Raw genomic sequence first — 18,044 nt, forward strand, 5'->3', positions numbered from 1 at the left:
CTCATTTGGCAGCAGTTACAGACAACCAAGTTTAATGAAGGCTTGTTAAAATTGCTCTTTTTCCTTGTTTTAAATTTTTTATAAAATAATCAAAACTCTATTGGCATAAACAGCATTTTAAAATCTTCAATATTTTGTCTGCTGTGTGTGTCATTTGAAACAGACCTTTTTCCCAAAACATAATCAAAGAGAGAAAAGTTACGTTTGCATTTCTTTGTTCAAGGTGTTTATTGCATCTCAGAGGGCGTACATGCACTGGGTTTTTAAACTGAAATACAAAGAAAGCCATTTTGAAATTGGTTTTAGGTAATTTTTCCCCATTACAGTGTATGTTATCCCCACAGTAAATTCAGATACAACCACTTTTAAATGGTACCATACATCTATTAAATAATTTGAAAAATAGGCAAACACCTTTCCAACCCAATATGCTTTTATGAAGAGCTGCCAAGCCACTAGCAACACTGATCAACAGTGACCTCATTTATGCATCAAAATCTTAAGCCAAGCCATCAGCACAGACAGTATGACAACAAATTAAAACTTAAAGAATACAGTATGTACAGTAAAAGATACAATTCTCTGAATTAGTTTAAATCCTAATCACAATGTTACAACAAAACCTACTTTGAGCTCAGTTGAAGGATGGAAGAACACTAGTCTACAAAACACACAAAGAAATACTAAAGTAACAGATGTACTAAAAACCCACAGTAAAGTAAAGATATTTGCAGTAATCTTTAAATTACAGATATACCTTGGGGTGCCTTCAGAATCACTTGAATAGCACCTCTCTAACTGCATTTTCATGAACATGATACAAACAGACCCTTTACTTTTCAGTGCATTTAATCAAGAATGAATAAATAGGTCAATTTAGATGCAAAACCTGTCAAATATAATTAAAATATATATATTTTAATATAGCAGTGATAAATAGGGGATTCTTCCCATACGCTTTTTCGTTCTTGATAAGGTAGCTTCAAAGAGAAGTATTTATTATGGATGTTAAACTTTATATTTTTTAAAATAAAATTTCTTAACATATACAGTGCCACAAAAATAAACATTTCTCACAACAGTTGAAATTCCTGTGATTGGAAAAATGTACTCCACACTGAAAAAGTTTTGTATATTTATGAGTGTTTTCCTTATTATCTGGTATTATCACACTACACTTGTAACAGAGATACAGAAGAAAAGATAATTTATGGGAAGAGTTTGGGGTTTGTTCAAAAGTTATATGTACATTGAAACCTTCAAAAACACCGACACGTCTTTCCAAATAGCTCACCACACAACAGCTGCATCATCTGTCCTCAGGCGAAGTCCAGAAAAGCACTAATGGCATCAGTAACATCCATTCATTGTTTACATCGTACAATACACAAATAATCCAAATACACTACAATTTCAAGAGTAGGGATAACAGCTAAGGTAGTACACATTCCTAATGTTCACTTTCACGGCTGTGCTACACATTTTGGAAGAGAAGTTATGAGTAAGTATTGGGTTTGGTACTGGTGGCTCCCTTTGAAACTCAGCATCAATCTTATTTGAAGTCTCCAAACTCATTTATTTTCTTATTCAGTCACAAAAATTGCAGCTGTAAAGAAAACAAAAATTAGAATTAGAAAACAAGAATATTACATAGTCCTCAAACATTTTACCTCCCTTGCAATTTTGCTTCATGGTTTCTGCAAACAACTTTTACATAAAAAGGTCTCTGCATGGACAAATTCAAATTTACATACTTTTCATAGCTCTTTAAAACAAGCTTAAAAATTTTAAAGTTTAGCCAGAAATTAAAAAAAACTTTTGATGTATAGTTTCATTTTAGATAATAATTATGTCAACAAAAATTTGAAATTTAGATACATATTAGAAATTTTAGTAGCAGGACATTCGGTATAGCGTTCAGTATCTAAGAGCAGCTAAGCTTTAAAAAGGGCAGCTAAAGGAAAAGGGGGCATGGCAATGACCTTACATTATTTTTTCATGTATTTAGTTATGGTGTTCAATGAGTCACTTACTAAACAGCTGAACCAGTGACACAATAGAAGAGAACGGAGAGATCCCTGGCAACCCGATGCCTTTCCTCAGCCACTTTCCACTCATCTCCCTGGCTAATTCATGCATCATTCATTTCTGCTGGAAACATTTGTGGGGTCTTAAGGCTTAGCTGCATAGATAACTCTTCATAAAATAGTAATTCTCTCTGTGTCTCTGTCTTTGTCTGTCTCTGTCTCTGTCTCTCTTTATCTTTGTCTCTCTCTGTCTCTCTCAGGCAGGGACTGTCTCAAGCACATCTGTTTCCTGTACTTATCAAAGTTCCTGGCATATGATTAGGGCAACATTTACTAAGTAAGAGGTGAATACAGGCTGCTCTATGCAGTTTCCTTGGTCACTCCTGAAACGTATTAAGTGTTCATTGTCTCACTTACGTCTACATTAGCCAATCCAAAGTGAATAGAAAGTTGGGCATAAGGAGAGTTTACTTGACTGAGATGTTAATACCTTAAAATAATACATCATTAATCTTGTATAAGAAGAAAAACAAATAAGAATCCACAAAAATCTTAGTAGACATTAGGGAAGGTTTTTAAGAAACATATGTAGCACAGCAGGTGCATACTGAAAACAACATTGGACAAGAGTCCAAAAACACTGAGCCTCTTACAATTCTTCCCTGTGGGACCCTGGGCAAATTCCTTAATGCCCAAAGATCAGTTCTTTTAGCTGTGAAATGGAGACAAAAAATATCTGGCTAGTTTATCTCACATGACTGTTCTCCTACTGAGAAGTGGATGTGAAAAATACCGTGTAAATTATGTTCGTTCATTCAGCAAGGATTTGTTGAGAAGCTACCCACTCTGTTAGGTGCTGGGGTCAATGGTAAACATTTTTCCTTCATTCCTTTCCTTCCATAACTTCAGCATGAGTCATTTCATAAATTATATGAAATTTGTGAAATTTAAAACTAGAACATTAGAAATTTAAAACTCTGCTTGAATGCAGAAATGTAAAGGGTAATAATCTAAGCTTTATGAGGCAAAAGAAGGATAAACAAAATAAAAATACAATTATGCAGTCAAACATATTCTTAGATGATTTCTAAATGCAATAGTATAAATGTTAGCTTTCTATAAATTCAAGTCATCATGTAATAAAGTGGTAATTTTCTAATTTACCAAGTAGCTTGGGCACCTTTTTGCTTTATTAAAGCTAATCGTTGTGCTTTCCAGGATAAGGACAATTTGGAGGTTACTTTCCCTCCTAGTTATATAGATTAAGATTTAAAAAACTCTTAAAGATAGTTTTAATATCAAATTTAAAAGTATAAACACTCAAATTATTACTATTATACACAGCTATTCAAAACGCAGAAATAATGAATACCTCTGAAATAGCTAAGCATTGTATAGCTCATTATTACAAGCCTACAGGAAAAGCTCAATATTAGATACCTTAAATTGTTTACAAGAAATCCTTGATGTTAAGATCCGCTAATGGGTCCTTTGCTGGAGGTTTCTTGGGACTCTGAGTGGCAGGTGTAGGGCTTGGAGAAAGCTAATGGGAAAAAGCCAGCCCCAAAGAGCAGGAATAGAAAGCAGAGAGAGAATGAGAGAGGGGGGAAGAGGGGGAGGGAGGGAGGGAGGGAGGGAGGGAGGTGGGGGGAGAGGGGGAGGGAGAGAGAGAGAGAGAGAGAGAGAGAGAGAGAGAGAAGCATTAGGCAGAACACATATCAAAGAAAACAAACATGCAGAAGATTAGATGGTTAAAGGCTTATAAAATCTACTTGTTCTACATAGTCACAGAGTTGTGTTTAATCCTGGACTGGTAAAATGTACTTCAACTGATATTTGGCTTTCTTGAACTTCTCTGACATCGGATTTAGCCAAAGTAAAATTTGGGGACTCCAGCAGAACAATACGGATATGACTTAGGGAAGATGTGAAACACTAGTAACATAAAGATATTATGAACAAACAGTAAAACAAACAAACAAACAACCATTTTCTCTATACAAAAGCATTTTTACTTTGAGTCATTAGTACCTCTAAACTAATAAATCTATTTAAATGGCTTTTCCTATAGTGAGAGTGAATTTGAAGGAAAAATAGGAAACGGTTTGCAGAAAGCTATTTAAGAAATTACTTACACTTATTAGCTAAATATACTAGAATTTCATATACATTATTTTAAGTGAAAATCAGTCAAGTTTGAGGGCACTGTTTGTTTCACATGACCAAATAGTTTCCTGGTAGTGAATGCCACTAAATTCTAATGCAATCTATTCAGCTCTCAGAGAAGGCCAAAATTAATTATTAAATACTATAGGAAAGAATCATATTGGACTTGTAGCAAAAGTAACAAATAATTAACTTGCCTTGTTTCTGTTTAACCAGAATCTAAATTATTTTTTCATTGTGTCACAGATATAACTTCTGGAAACCGACTTTTTCAGGATACAAGGTCTTGAAAAATCTCATGTAGTTTATAGAGTAATAGTTGACATCTAGGCTTTGAGTCTAATTAATCTCCTATTCTTGTAATAACATGCTGGGACTGTGGGGCAGTGATGTATATTTTTATTAGTTCAGTGAACAGAGTTACAGAAGTATGGATTTTGGGATTTGGTCCTATGTCCAGAAACTACTGACTAATTATATTATCTATCTGTCAAATTTCCATGTTTAAAACTGGGATATGGGCTGGGTGTGAGAGCTCACATCTGTAAAATCCCAGCACTTTGGGAGGCCAAGGCAGGAGGATCACTTGAGGCCAGGAGTTCGAGACCACCCTGGGCAACAAGGTGAGGCCTCATCTCTACAAAAAAAAAAAAAAAAAAAAAAAAAAAAAATTAGCTGGGCACAGTGGCTTGCATCTGTGGTCCCAGCTACTCGAGAGGCTGAGGTGAGAGGATCCCTGTTGCCTAGGAGTTCAAGGCTGCAGTGAGCTATGATTGCACCACTGCACTTCAGCCTGGACAACAGAGTAAGAATCTATCTTAAATAAACAAATAAGCAAACAAAAAAATAACAACAAAAAACCTGGGATCTGTTTCATAGAAATATATATATATATATAAAGTAAGGCTTGAAGTTCCTTAAATCAGTTCAAAGATTGGTCCATAATTGATAATTAGGTGAGATGACAATATCATGATACCAGCCAATGAAAGAATGCTGGGATAGTCCAGACATCAGTAACAAAAAAACTACTTTGTTTTCTGGAGCTACAAACTCACATTTATTTTATTATCTAGTATAATTATGCTTCTTCTCTGATATAGGAAATATAATCTAAAAATTACATAAATATGGTGTATCACTACCTGGCTTATTGTGAATTCAATTACTGATTAAAACAATGTATTTCCATCATACTATCTATTTTTCATTTTCATTCTTCTAATTAAGTAAACAAATTGTTGCTAACATTGGTATTACACAATAAAAACAACTGCCTTAAGTAATAAAATTACATTCATTTATTTCTGAAGCTTTCAGTGTATCAAACACAATAAGGTTAAAAGAAATCTCAGTAACATTGTTCCAAGTGCATAATAACAGAAATATTTCTTTTTTTCAAAAAGATGATAGTCATGGATCTATTCAAACATCAAGGAAACATTTATGATAGATGAGATCCCTTAGAATTTAAGTATATCTAAGTTATACTTAACCCCAACCATTATACCCAAAACCTTCCTGACTGTCCCCAAAAACAACACTACACAGGGTTCACCAGTCTTCAGGTAGACTAGAAAATTTCTCCTGAAGCCAGTTATGGCCAGTAATAGCCATGAAGGCTAGGGCTTCTCACATTCTAAATTTCTGTCTTTCAACATCCACCATTCTTTCTCATGGTCCCTGTTGCTTTTGAGGGGCAAAGTGAAGAAGCTGGAAGGAAATTTTGGGAACAGGTCAATGGATTTAGAGATGCATCAAGGAAGCAAAAGGGATTAAAGTATACTCAGAAAGTTCACAGCAGGTATTCCATGGATAAGACAGTATAAATACTGATTTGATAAGTTAAAAATATTATAGGACTGAAAACATTTACTCATATCATTAAAATATATTTGAGCTATTTGGTCTAGTTTGTAAAGCATGCTGCTACCAAAGTAGTAATTTGGTGTCCTGACCCCATCCAAGTCAATTTCTCATGATGAAAACTTCTTTGGTTCTACATGTAACATCACCTTGGCCAGACAATTTAAAAGAGGAATCAGGAAAGCATGATTCATCACTAAGACTAGCACCACTAGCAGCAAAACGGTTCAACAAAGTGTAATATATTTTGGCATTTTTGAAGGGGAAGTAGCACAGTGTGTAGTAAGGAATTTAGCTTTACCTAAACTGAGGTTTTTTCCTTTGCCCAGAAAGGGAACCTCTAAATCCTTCTAATTTCTCGAATGATAGGCATGTCTTTGTTATTCAAGGTGGGCTCTGGGAACAACACCTGACAGTTTATGCTAACAAGGTGACTCAGAGTGGAGGCAGAGTGATTTTAGGGCTGGGTCTTTGGGCCACATGAAACCAGCCTGATCTTCAGGGAGGAACAGGGGTTGAAGACTGAGTTCCACAAAATGGGTAACAATTCAACCAACCAATCCTACATAACGAAGCATCAATAAATGCTGGATGCTGAAGCTCAGGTGAGCTTGCGATACTGCATGTGTACTGTCACATGATGATGCCCACAGGAGAACCCACCTCTGAGGACAAAGAAGCTTCATGTTTAGAACTTTCCCAGATGATGTTTATGCATCTCTTCCTATAACTGAATCTAATTTGTATCCTTTTACTACAATAAAACTCTTATAAGTTTAGTACTTTCCTGAGTTCTGTGAATCATTCTAGGAAACTATCTAACCTGAGGGTGGCCATGGAAAAACCTCGAATTTGTAGCCAGCTAGTTCGAAGTGGGGGTGGCCCTGGGGACTCACAAATGTGTGTCTTGCGTCTGGAGTGAGGAGATTCTAAAAGGGACTATTCTCACAGACTTTGCAGTTTGACAAACTTATTGCAGTTAGTGTCATGAGTCTTGGGTGGACATGGCAGTCTGGAGGACTGTGCTGCCAAACTTTCTGGCTAACGCTGGGAACACATACTAAAACTACAGACCAGAAGCACCCATTTCTCTGGGACACATGCCTTGGATGCCCTGAATATCTGGATGTTCTCAGGAACCAATCTGAATTAAGTAGGAAGAGAAGGGAGGGATCTTTAGACAGTGAGTTATTTCCATCATTTTTCCCCCTAAATCTCACACTTTTGCAGATCTGTCTTCCATGCTCCCTTTACTTCTGAAGCAACAGGTATGAGGATTACATTAGGTAAAAACACTTTTTAAACAGTTTGCTACACCAATGTTTTACACTTATTAGTTAATGTCACTGATTTGTGGACATTGAAGAAACTGACCTGCGTGCCAGGTACAGCGGCAGCTCCAAAGGGCGGCCTCATCATGGGCTGTGCAAACATGACCGGCTGCTGAGGCATCATGGGCATGCCTGTCCCAGCAGGAGGCTGAGGAGGAAGAATGGAGAGTGGTTCAGAGCATGAGTGGAACCTACTGGGCACTATCCTGACATTTATTGCTTTTATGTACTTCTGACAATATTTGAGGAATCCAGGACTATGAGGAAGTATAATTTGCAATTTTAATTAGGGATAATGTGAGGCTATACTGTGAGGGAGAGAGTTGCTAAGGTGGGTGGGTAGCATAAGCCTGGTTGGCCACACGGTATGCCCATCCCAACCAAGCTTTGTTGTTGTTTATTCATCTTCTGCAAGCATAATTCTTGGAGAGAGAAAAATTTGTTGCTTTATGAAAGATGGTCCTAAAATTGGCTGGTAAAATTGGTGAGTAAAAAGTCCTAGTATAATAATTAAGGGTTGATTTTGATGATTGGGCTAATACTATATTTTGTAAATTTTATAGCAAAAATGATATAACAATATACTATAGAAATTAATTTGATGGTAGAACATAAGTATTTTATAACTCATTTTATCACTTCATGTGTAGACTACCTAAGGTTTAAAGCAGATGACAACTTTTTAAGTTTTACTTACTGTGTTTTGGGAAAAATTATATTCTGCAGGAATACTTAGTAATTTGGGATTTGGCAAATTATTTAGAAATGTTGATTACAATTTCTAGCACAGGTCATCACTCACCATTCCAAATCCTGCTCCAGGTTGTCCAACCGATGGAGCCCCGGCAACAGGAGGAACTGAACTGGTTGGAGGTACAGCTCCTTGCTACACAGATAGACAGACAGATATACACATACAAATAACACAAAAACACACCAAACAAACATGCGCACAACAATAAACAAACAAAAAGAACAATATAATTTAGTTTTTATTTATTTATTTTAAAGATGGGGTCTCACTGGTTGCCCAAGCTGGAGTACGATGGCATGATCATAGCTCACTGCAGCCTCGAACTCCTGGGCTCAAGCAATTCTCCCACTTCAGCCTACTGAATAGCTGGGACCACGGGCACATGCTGCCATGGCTGACCAATTTTTTAAAATTTTTTTGTAGAGATGGGTCATGCTATGCTGCCTAGGCTGGTCTCAAGCTCCTGGCCTCAAGCAATCCTCCTGCCTTGGCCTCCCAAAATGCTGGGATTACAGGCATGAGCCACTGTACCAAGCCGAACATACTTTGGTTTTAAAATGACAGGATTTTAAAGTGAATGCATGCCAAATATGTATGAGTGGATATGTAAAGAAAATCTCAAATTTCAGTTTTAAATTTAAAAAGGAAAATGGTTCTAGCACCACACCAATGATATAAACAAGATTACTGACTTGATGTTCTCTGTTATAGCATCATTTGGACTTGCTGGCTTGCACTTTGCTCATAACATTGGGCTTCCTCTCTATCTTTTTAGACCCATCCTCCCTGGAAATGAGTCAAACTTCCCTAAGCTTGTCTTTTCCTATCATTATATCCTCTAACGGTATTGGGTTAGACATTTGAGGATTGTTCTAATCTTTCTATATGGCTCTAATTTATATTAAGCAAGGTTTTTAGGTGGATGTGGTGGCTCATGCCTGTAATCCCAGCATATTAGGAGGCTGAGGCAGGAAAATCACTTGAGGCCAGGAGTTTAGGACCAGCAACATAGAGGTATGGGCAACATAGCAAGAACCCATCTCCACAAAAAAATTTTTAAAAGTTAGCTAGGCCTAATTTTTGGTGGTGTGTGCCTGTAGTCTTAGCTACTCGGGAGGCTGAGGCGGGAGGACAGCCTCAGTTCAGAGCTTGAGAATGCAGTGAGTTGTAACAGCACCACTGTACTTCAGCCTGTGTGACAAAGTGAAACCCTGTCTCTAAAAAAACATCAATAACAACAACAAAAAACTTCCATCAAAGAAAAACCCAGAACTAGATATCTTCATTGGTGAATTCTACCAAATGTATAAAGAATTAATATCAATTCTTCTCAAGCTTTTTAAAACAAAGAAAAGGTAACACTTTCTAATCATTCTTTGATGCTGGTATTACCCTGACACCAAAGGCAGACAAAGATATCACAAACAAAAGAAAACTACAGCACGATATTCCTTATGAATGTTGATGAAAAAATTCTCAACAAAATACTAGCATACTGGATCCAGCAGCATATTAAAAGATGATACGCCATGACCAGGTTTTACCCAGCAATGCAAGGTTGGCTTAATATATGAAAATTAACCAATGTAATACACCATATTAATAGAATAAAAGAAAAAAATTACATGATTATAGTTAACTCTTATAATTTATGTTATCTCAGCATCTATTTTGGATACACCTTTAATTTTCTCATATCAGAAGCAGGGCTTAGTCACTTTTGACACAATTTCTAGTTCTCTGCCTCCTCCCAGTTCCTTAAGGTGGTCATCTAGATATCTGCTTCATACCATCACCTTCCCTATGGGATAGCTAGATACAACCTACTTGATTTACCCTACTGTCCCCCACACTCTGCAGAGCTAACTGTGCATATATGCCACAACAACCAACTCTCAGTCACGGCATCATTCCATGGAACTTGTGCCTGCTTGCTGTAAACCTACCAATTAAATTCCTGTGGGAAACCTGCTTAGGTGATATCCTGGACCCCAATAAAGGCCTTGGCCCACAGATCCCTCACTCTCACTCTCTTTTGCTCCTACCCACTGGTTGAACACATGTGTCCTGGATGGCTCCCCACTTCCCTTTGGCATGCTGCCCTCTTCTCCCTGGGATCTGTAACTTTCATTACTTATAGATTCCGTAATTTCATGTGTTTTATTGTATGCCTCCTCTGTGTCTCACTTGACTGACACCTAACTTCTTTGCAGGTCAAGTTCTCTTAGAGAGTGGCTATCTTGGTAGAAATAAACAACACAGGTTAGACAAGAGCCACAGGGGCATTTGCCAGTATTAACAAGCTTCCTGTGAGAGAGACATCTTAGACATGAGGCTTCCCACCACAATAAAGAAGTATCCCATGAAAAGCACATTGTAAACAGCAACCCGCTTTTGAGGCCTGTCAGGGCAGGGTTAGAGTTTGCAGCCACTTTCCTAAGAGAGATCTCAAAAATGAATAAGGGAAAATCACAACAATGATCATCTCAATAGATGCAGAAAAGCATTTGACAAAGTCCAACAGCTTTACATGACAAAAAATACTCAACAAACTAGAAATAGCAGGGAAATTCCTCAACCCAATAAAGGGTATCTACAAAAGCCCACAGCTAACATTATACTTAGTGACTGAAAAAAAAAAACTGAAAACTTTCTACCTAAGAGCAAGACAAGGAGGTTATGAAAGTTCTAAGTCAGGGCAGTTAGCAGGAAAAAGCAAGAAATGGCATCCAGGTGGGAAAGAAAGAATGAAACTATCTCTATTCATCGATGACACAATCTTTCTTATATATAGAAATCCCTAAAGAATCCATATACAACAAAACTGTCAAAGCTAATAAACATGTTCTTCAAAGTTGCAGGATACAAGACCAATATACAAAACTCTGTGCAGTGTTCCTGTGGAACTAGCAATGAACAATCGAAAAATTTAATTATGAAAACAGTTCCATTTATAATAGCATCAACAATAAAATATCAAAAAATAAATTTAACAGAAGTATGAGACTTGAACACTGCAACTATAGAACACTGTTGAAAGAAATTAAAGAAGAACTAAATAAATGGAAAGACACCCTTTGTTCATGGGTTGGAAGACTTAATATTAAGATGGCAATAATCTGCAAATTGCTACACAGATTCAATGAAATCCCTATCAAAATTTCAACCAATTTTTTTTGGAGAAATGGATAATCTGAACTTAAAATTTATATAAAAATGCAAGAGAACCAGGATAGCCAAAACAGTTTTGAAAAAGAACAAATTTGGGGGAATCACACTTCCTGGTTTCAAAACTTAATACAAAGGTACATTAATCAAAACAGTGTGGTACTAGCATAAGGACAGACATATAGATCAACACAAGCAAATAAAGAGTCTGGAAATAAACTCATACCTCTATGGTTAATTATTTTTTCTCTTTCTTAAATTATCCAGCCCAATATGTCAGATGGTCAATTAATTTTTGACAAGGTTATCAAAACCAATTAATCAAGAAAGAATAGGCTCTTCCTTCCTTTCTCTTTTCTTTCTTTTTTTTTTTTTTTTTTTATACAGGATCTTGCTCTGTCACCGAGGCTGGAGTGCAGTGGCATGATCATGGCTCACTGCGGCCTCTAGTTCCCTGGCTCAAGTGATTCTCTACTTCCCTGGATTAAGCAATCCTCTTATTTCAGCCTCCTGAGTAGGTGGAACCACAGGTACATGCCACTGCACCCAGCTAATTTTATTTTATTTTTTGTAGAGATAGGGTCTCATTATGTTGCCCAGGCTAGTCTCAGACTCCTGAGCTCAAGTAATCCATACATCTTAGCTTTCCAAAGTACTGGGATTAGAGGCATGAGCTGTTGTACCCAGCCAGAATAGTCCTTTAAACAAATGATTCTGAGACAACTGAACTTCCACAAGCAAAACGATAAATTTGGACTCCTATCATATAAAAAGTGAGCTCAAAATAGGTCCAAAATTTAATGTAAGAGGTAAAACTATAAAACTCCTGGGAAGAAACAGGTAAAAAATTTCAAGACCTATGATTAAGGCAATAGTTTTTTAAAATATGACACCAAAAACACAAGTAATAAAAGAAAAAAATAGATAAATTGGAGTTTATCAAAATTAAGAACTTTTGTGCATCAAAGGACACTATCAAGAAAATGAAGAGCTAACTCACAGAATGAGATAAAAATATTGGCAAATCATTTATCTGATAAGCATCTAGTATCCCGAATATTTAAAGATCTCTTTCAACTCCATAATAAAAAGACAAACAACCCAATTATAAAATGGGCTAAGGATGTTATAGGGTAGCAGAATATGCCACCCCAGAATATGACACTTTGGCATAATAATTACTTTGAGCTGAAGGCAACTGAAAAGAAGCCTTTTCAGGCTTCAGTACATCATTTTCACTATTTGGAACATAAATTTACAGAGATATTTCTCCTCCCCTCTCTATCAGGGACAAAAGTTCATCACCAGAGACAACTTGAGACCCTAATCAGCCTGAGAGGGCATCAGAATAAAATGCAAAACAAACTTGACTAATTAGCCTAGAACTGCCATTAGTTTCCCATATATTTGCCACCTTAGAGAGTCAAAGTCCTTTTCCTTTGTCTTGTGACTTCTCTAAAAATATATTGTTCCTTTGCTAAGATGCCATCTAAGGCCATGTTCTAATCAAGCCTCTGAGTTACTCATCCTGAGTGCTCCCATGTGTAAGCATGATGCACGTGCTAATAACTTCTGTTTGTTTTATTCTTTTTAATTTGTCTTTGATCAGTCCAATGTTCACAGCCCCAAAGAGTCTAGGAGGGTAGTAGGAAAAATGAATTTTTCCTCCCCTACAACATAAATAGACCTTTCTCTAAAGAAATGACCAATACAAATGATCAATACACACATGAAAAGATGTTAAACATTGTTAGTCATTAGGGAAATGCATATCAATGCCACAATGAAATACCACTTCATGCTCATTAGAATGATATAATAAATAATGAAATGAAAAATAACAAGTGTTGGGAGGATATAGAGAACTTGAAACCCTATGTATTACTGGTGGCAATGTAAAATAATGTAGCTGCTATGGAAAAGCTTGGCAGTTCCTCAAAAGTTAAACATCGACTTACACATGACCCAGAGTTCTATTCCTGGGTATATTCCAAATAGAATTGAGGATATATGCTCATATGAAAACTCATATATGATAATAAAAATCTATTATGTGTAATAGAAACAACATAAGTGTTCATCAACTGATGAGTGGATAAACAAAATGTGGTATATTCATAAAATGAAATATATTCAGCCATAAAAATGGAGTACTGATACATGCTTCAACATGGATAAACCTAGAAAATGTTATGCTAAGTAAAAGAAGCCAGGCATAAAAGGCTCTAAGGGTAAGGGGAAACTGAAAGGGACTGTGTTTCTTTTTGGGGTGATGGAAATATTCTGAAATAAGATAATGGTGATGGTTTCACAATGCTGTAAATATACTAAGAATCATTGAATTGTATACTTTAAGTTGTTAAAATAGTGAATTTAAATGTTATGTGAATTTTGTCTCAATAAAAATTTTTTCAAAAGAAAGAAAATACCTATAAAATTGTATTTCATATTAATGCTTTACCCATCATTTAAACAGGGTAGGCGGTAGGCTATTTACCAGACCTGAATTGCATCATTAGGACTTCAGGCTATGAAAGAGAAAAGGGCCTTATTAGTTATCAAAGCAAAATGAACCTGCAGAAATTCCTGATCAAATAAATGGTCAAATAATTTGAAGAAATTGAGTTAGTCATTTTGCTAAAATGGTAGATTAACTCTTAGATTCAGTGGTGATAAGATTTTAATTGGGATGCCACTTGACTGGTGCAGCTCTAGCACCTTGAGTTCTCATGTAAGCAAAATGAAGCCCAACATAAATAATAAAATGAAACTAGAGACTTTACCAATCAGAAATTGCCAACTAACAGATTCTAACTAGAGACTTTATCAAGCAGAGATCAACAACTAACCTCTAATTATGGTCCTTCTATTCTGATCAACCAAATATATTTTGTTGTACTTCTCTATCAGCCAATAAAAGTTCATGGTCCACACTGCTGTGCTGGACCTCTCTGAACCTCTTCTGTTTCTGAGAGGTACCTGATTCATGGATCATTCTTTGCTTAAATAAACTCTGTTAAACTTGCATAATCATAGCTCACTGTAAGCTCAAACTCTTGGGCTCAAGCAATCCTCCTGCCTCAGCCTCTCATATAGCTCTTAGTACAGGCATGTGTCACCACACCCAGCTAACTTTTTAATTTTTCTAGAGATGGGGCCTCACTATGCTGCCCAGGCTAGTCTCAAATTCCTGGCCTCAAGTGATCCCCCCGCCTCAGTTGCTGGGAGTATATGGGTGAGTTATCGCACCCAGCTCAACTTTGTTAAATTTATTTTGTCTAAAGCTTTTCTTTTAACAGTAATCTTCCTGCAAAATGCACACATTTCTGAATTGCAAATATCTTCCCACTTGTTCGATAAAAACTTAACAGGTCTTAATTCAAGATGGATTAAAGACTTAAATGTTAGACCTAAAACCATAAAAACCCTAGAAGAACACCTAGGCAATACCATTCAGGACATAGGCATGGGCAAGGACTTCATGTCTAAAACACCAAAAGCAATGGCAACAAAAGCCAAAATTGACAAATGGGATCTAATTAAACTAAAGAGCTAATGCACAGCAAAAGAAACTACCATCAGAGTGAACAGGCAACCTACAGAATGGGAGAAAATTTTTGCAATCTACTCATCTGACAAAGGGCCAATATCCAGAATCTAAAAAGAACTCAAACAAATTTACAAGAAAACAACAAACAACCCCATCAAAAAGTGGGCAAAGGATATGAATAGAGACTTCTCAAAACAAGACATTTATGCAGCCAAAAGACACATGAAAAAATGCTCATGATCACTGGCCATCAGAGAAATGCAAATCAAAACCACAATGAGATACCATCTCACACCAGTTAGGATGGCGATCATTAAAAGGTCAAGAAACAACAGGTGCTGGAGAGGATGTGGAGAAATAGGAACACTTTTACACTGTTGGTGGGACTGTAAACTAGTTCAACCATTGTGGAAGTCAGTGTGGCGATTCCTCAGGGATCTAGAACTAGAAATACCATTTGACCCAGCCATCCCGTTACTGGGTATATACCCAAAGGATTATAAATCATGCTGCTATAAAGACACATGCACACGTATGTTTATGGCAGCACTATTCACAATAGGAAAGACTTGGAACCAACCCAAATGTCCAACAATGATAGACTGGATTAAGAAAATGTGTCACATATACACCATGGAATACTATGCAGCCATAAAAAAGGATGAGTTCATGTCTTTTGTAGGGACATGGATGAAGCTGGAAACGATTATTCTCAGCAAACTATCGCAGGGACAAAAAACCAAACACTGCATGTTCTCACTCATAGGTGGGAATTGAACAATAAGAACACTTGGACACAGGAAGGGGAACTTCACACACTGAGGCCTGTTGTGGGATGGGGGGAGGGGAGAGGGATAGATAGCATTAGGAGATATACCTAATGTAAATGATGAGTTAATGGGTGCAGCACACCAACATGGCACATGTATACATATGTAACAAACCTGCACGTTGTGCACATTAAAGTATAATAATAATAAAAACTTAATAGGTCTGCTGTGCACTATAAAACAGGAATAAGTAACCCAGGAAGCACAGGGCTCCTGATGGCCACGATGACAGAGCTCTGCCAGCAGACACAGTTCAATATTCAAGTCCTGCTAAGGTTTTTAGATCTAACTTGGGTTCTGTGATCTGAAAAATGTTATAGCTACACCTCTAAGAAGCAATTAAGGGAAATCTGGAATAAGTGGGGAAAAGTAATCTTACTTCTTATCTATCAATAAAAACTTTAAAAAGGCAGCAAAAGGATCCCCCTTCCCAAATCTGCATCCTTCATCTCCGTCTCAATAGCAAAGACCTGTAGATTACAAGGAAAATTTGGAAACACTGCTTTGCTGCTTCTGAAGCACTTGTTTCTGGTGTCTCTAGCTTCTTTTCCTTGAGTATTCCTAGAAAGAGACTATAAAGGAATAGAAGGTTGGAAGAGATCAACTGGGGAGGCAGGGTATAAAGGCATGTCGGAGAAAGCTAGAATAGTTCCCTCAGAATAATTTCTTAAGTAAAAGCAAAGCCACAGCTTTGTTAGGAAAGAACAGCTTTGTAAAAAATAAATGGAGTAAATGGTAGTAAATTTATAAAAGAATATAGATAAAACTTAGAATTAATAAAGATAAAATAACTATGCATAAGAAAGCCTTTATATTGTGGTGTAAAATGCTAAGTAAAATAAAAGAAATAAAACTTTATGTAACTCTTTATGGTAACAAATAGTTTCTGTTGTTCTAATTTCTCTTTCCGTAGCTGCTGTGGATACTTTATGCTAAAACTTTCCATATTTCCCTTTCTGGGGTTTAATTACCAATAATTAAAATTTTTCTGCTTCATAAACAAAAATAAGGAGTTTTGGGGTTAAAAAAATGAGACATTAATCTCAGTCTCTGTGAAAGTGCCTACCAATCAGTCAGCAGCTTTGTTATCCTAAAGATGCAAAACAGTTGTTAATTAAGTACTTGATGAATTCTTAACTTTGCACAGTTAATTCTTGATCTCAGGGTGGGTAATGGCCAAGGAAGTTCTTCAACTTAATATTACTTTTAAAGTGCTTTTTCCTTGTTCTCTTCCGGGTTAGTGGCCTCATTATTTAGCAAACTGCCTCACACAGAAACCTGGATGATATGGTTTGGCTGTCTTCCTACCCAAGTCTCATCTTGAATTCCCACGTGTTGTGGGAGGGCCTGGTGGGAGGTAATTGAATCATGGGGGCAGGTCTTTCCCATTCTGTTCTTGTGGTAGTGAATAAGTCAGTTTCCCCTAACAAGCTCTCTCTTAGCCTGCTGCCATCCATGTAAGACGTGACTTGCTCCTCATCTTCCACCATGATTGTGAGGCCTCCCCAGCCATGTGGAACTGTAAGTTCATGAAACCTCTTTCTTTTATAAATTGCCCAGTCTCGGGTATGTCTTGATCAGCAGTGTGAAAACAAACTAATATGGTAAAAACAGTACCAGTAGAGTGGAGCGCTGCAGAAAAGACACCCAAAAATGACGAATCAACTTTGGTACTGGGTAACAGGCAGAGGTTGGAACAGTTTGGAGGGCTCAGAAGAAGATAGGAAAATGTGGGCTGCGGTGGTCTCAGATGGAGATGAGGAACTTGTTGGGAATTGCAGCAAAGGTGATTCTTGTTATGTTTTAGCAAACAGACTGGTAGCATTTTGCCCCTGCCCCAGAGATTCGTGGAACTTTGAACTTCAGAAAGATGATTTAAGGTATCTGGTGGAATAAATTTCTAAGCCACTAAACATTCAAGAGGTGACATGGATGCTGTTAAAGCCAATCAGTTTTAAAACAGAAACAGAGCATAAAAGTTTGGAAAATTTGCAGCCTGACAATGTGATAGAAAAGAAAATCCCATTTTCTGAGGAGAAATTCAAGCCAGCTGCATAAATTTGCATAAGTAAAAAGGAGCCGAATGTTAGTCACCAACACAATGGGGAAAATGTCTCCAGGACATGTCAGAGACCTTTGTAGCAGCCCCTCTCATCACAGACCCGGAGGTTTACGGGGTGGCACAAAGTGGTTTCATGGGCCGGGCCCAGGGTCCCTCTGCTGTGTGCAGTCTAGGGACCTGGTGCCCAGTGTTTCAGCTGCTCCAGTTGTGATTCAAAGGGGCCAAGGTACAGCTCGGCCTGTTGCTTCAGAGGGTGGAAGTCCCAAACCTTGGCAGCTTACATGTGGTGT

At 37.1% G+C, this 18,044-nt stretch overlaps 1 protein-coding gene across 15 annotated transcripts in view; it reads right to left on the minus strand.

Annotated features, from left to right (window-relative positions):
* Positions 1-209: 209 nt before the first annotated feature.
* Positions 210-18,044, minus strand: part of SNAP91 (synaptosome associated protein 91) — a 158,816-nt gene continuing 140,981 nt past the window's right edge. For all 15 annotated transcript variants that reach the window (XM_054491957.2, XM_054491967.2, XM_054491966.2 and 12 more), the window contains 4 exons: positions 8,193-8,276; positions 7,434-7,538; positions 3,468-3,570; positions 210-1,606 (listed from right to left, as the gene is read on the minus strand). In XM_054491957.2, coding sequence (XP_054347932.1) covers positions 3,478-3,570; positions 7,434-7,538; positions 8,193-8,276 — 282 coding nt within the window. In that variant the 3' untranslated portion in view covers positions 210-1,606; positions 3,468-3,477. The remainder of the gene's footprint in view (positions 1,607-3,467; positions 3,571-7,433; positions 7,539-8,192; positions 8,277-18,044) is intronic.

The sequence above is a fragment of the Pongo pygmaeus genome, chromosome 5 (assembly GCF_028885625.2).
Source record: "Pongo pygmaeus isolate AG05252 chromosome 5, NHGRI_mPonPyg2-v2.0_pri, whole genome shotgun sequence".
NCBI lineage: Eukaryota > Metazoa > Chordata > Mammalia > Primates > Hominidae > Pongo > Pongo pygmaeus.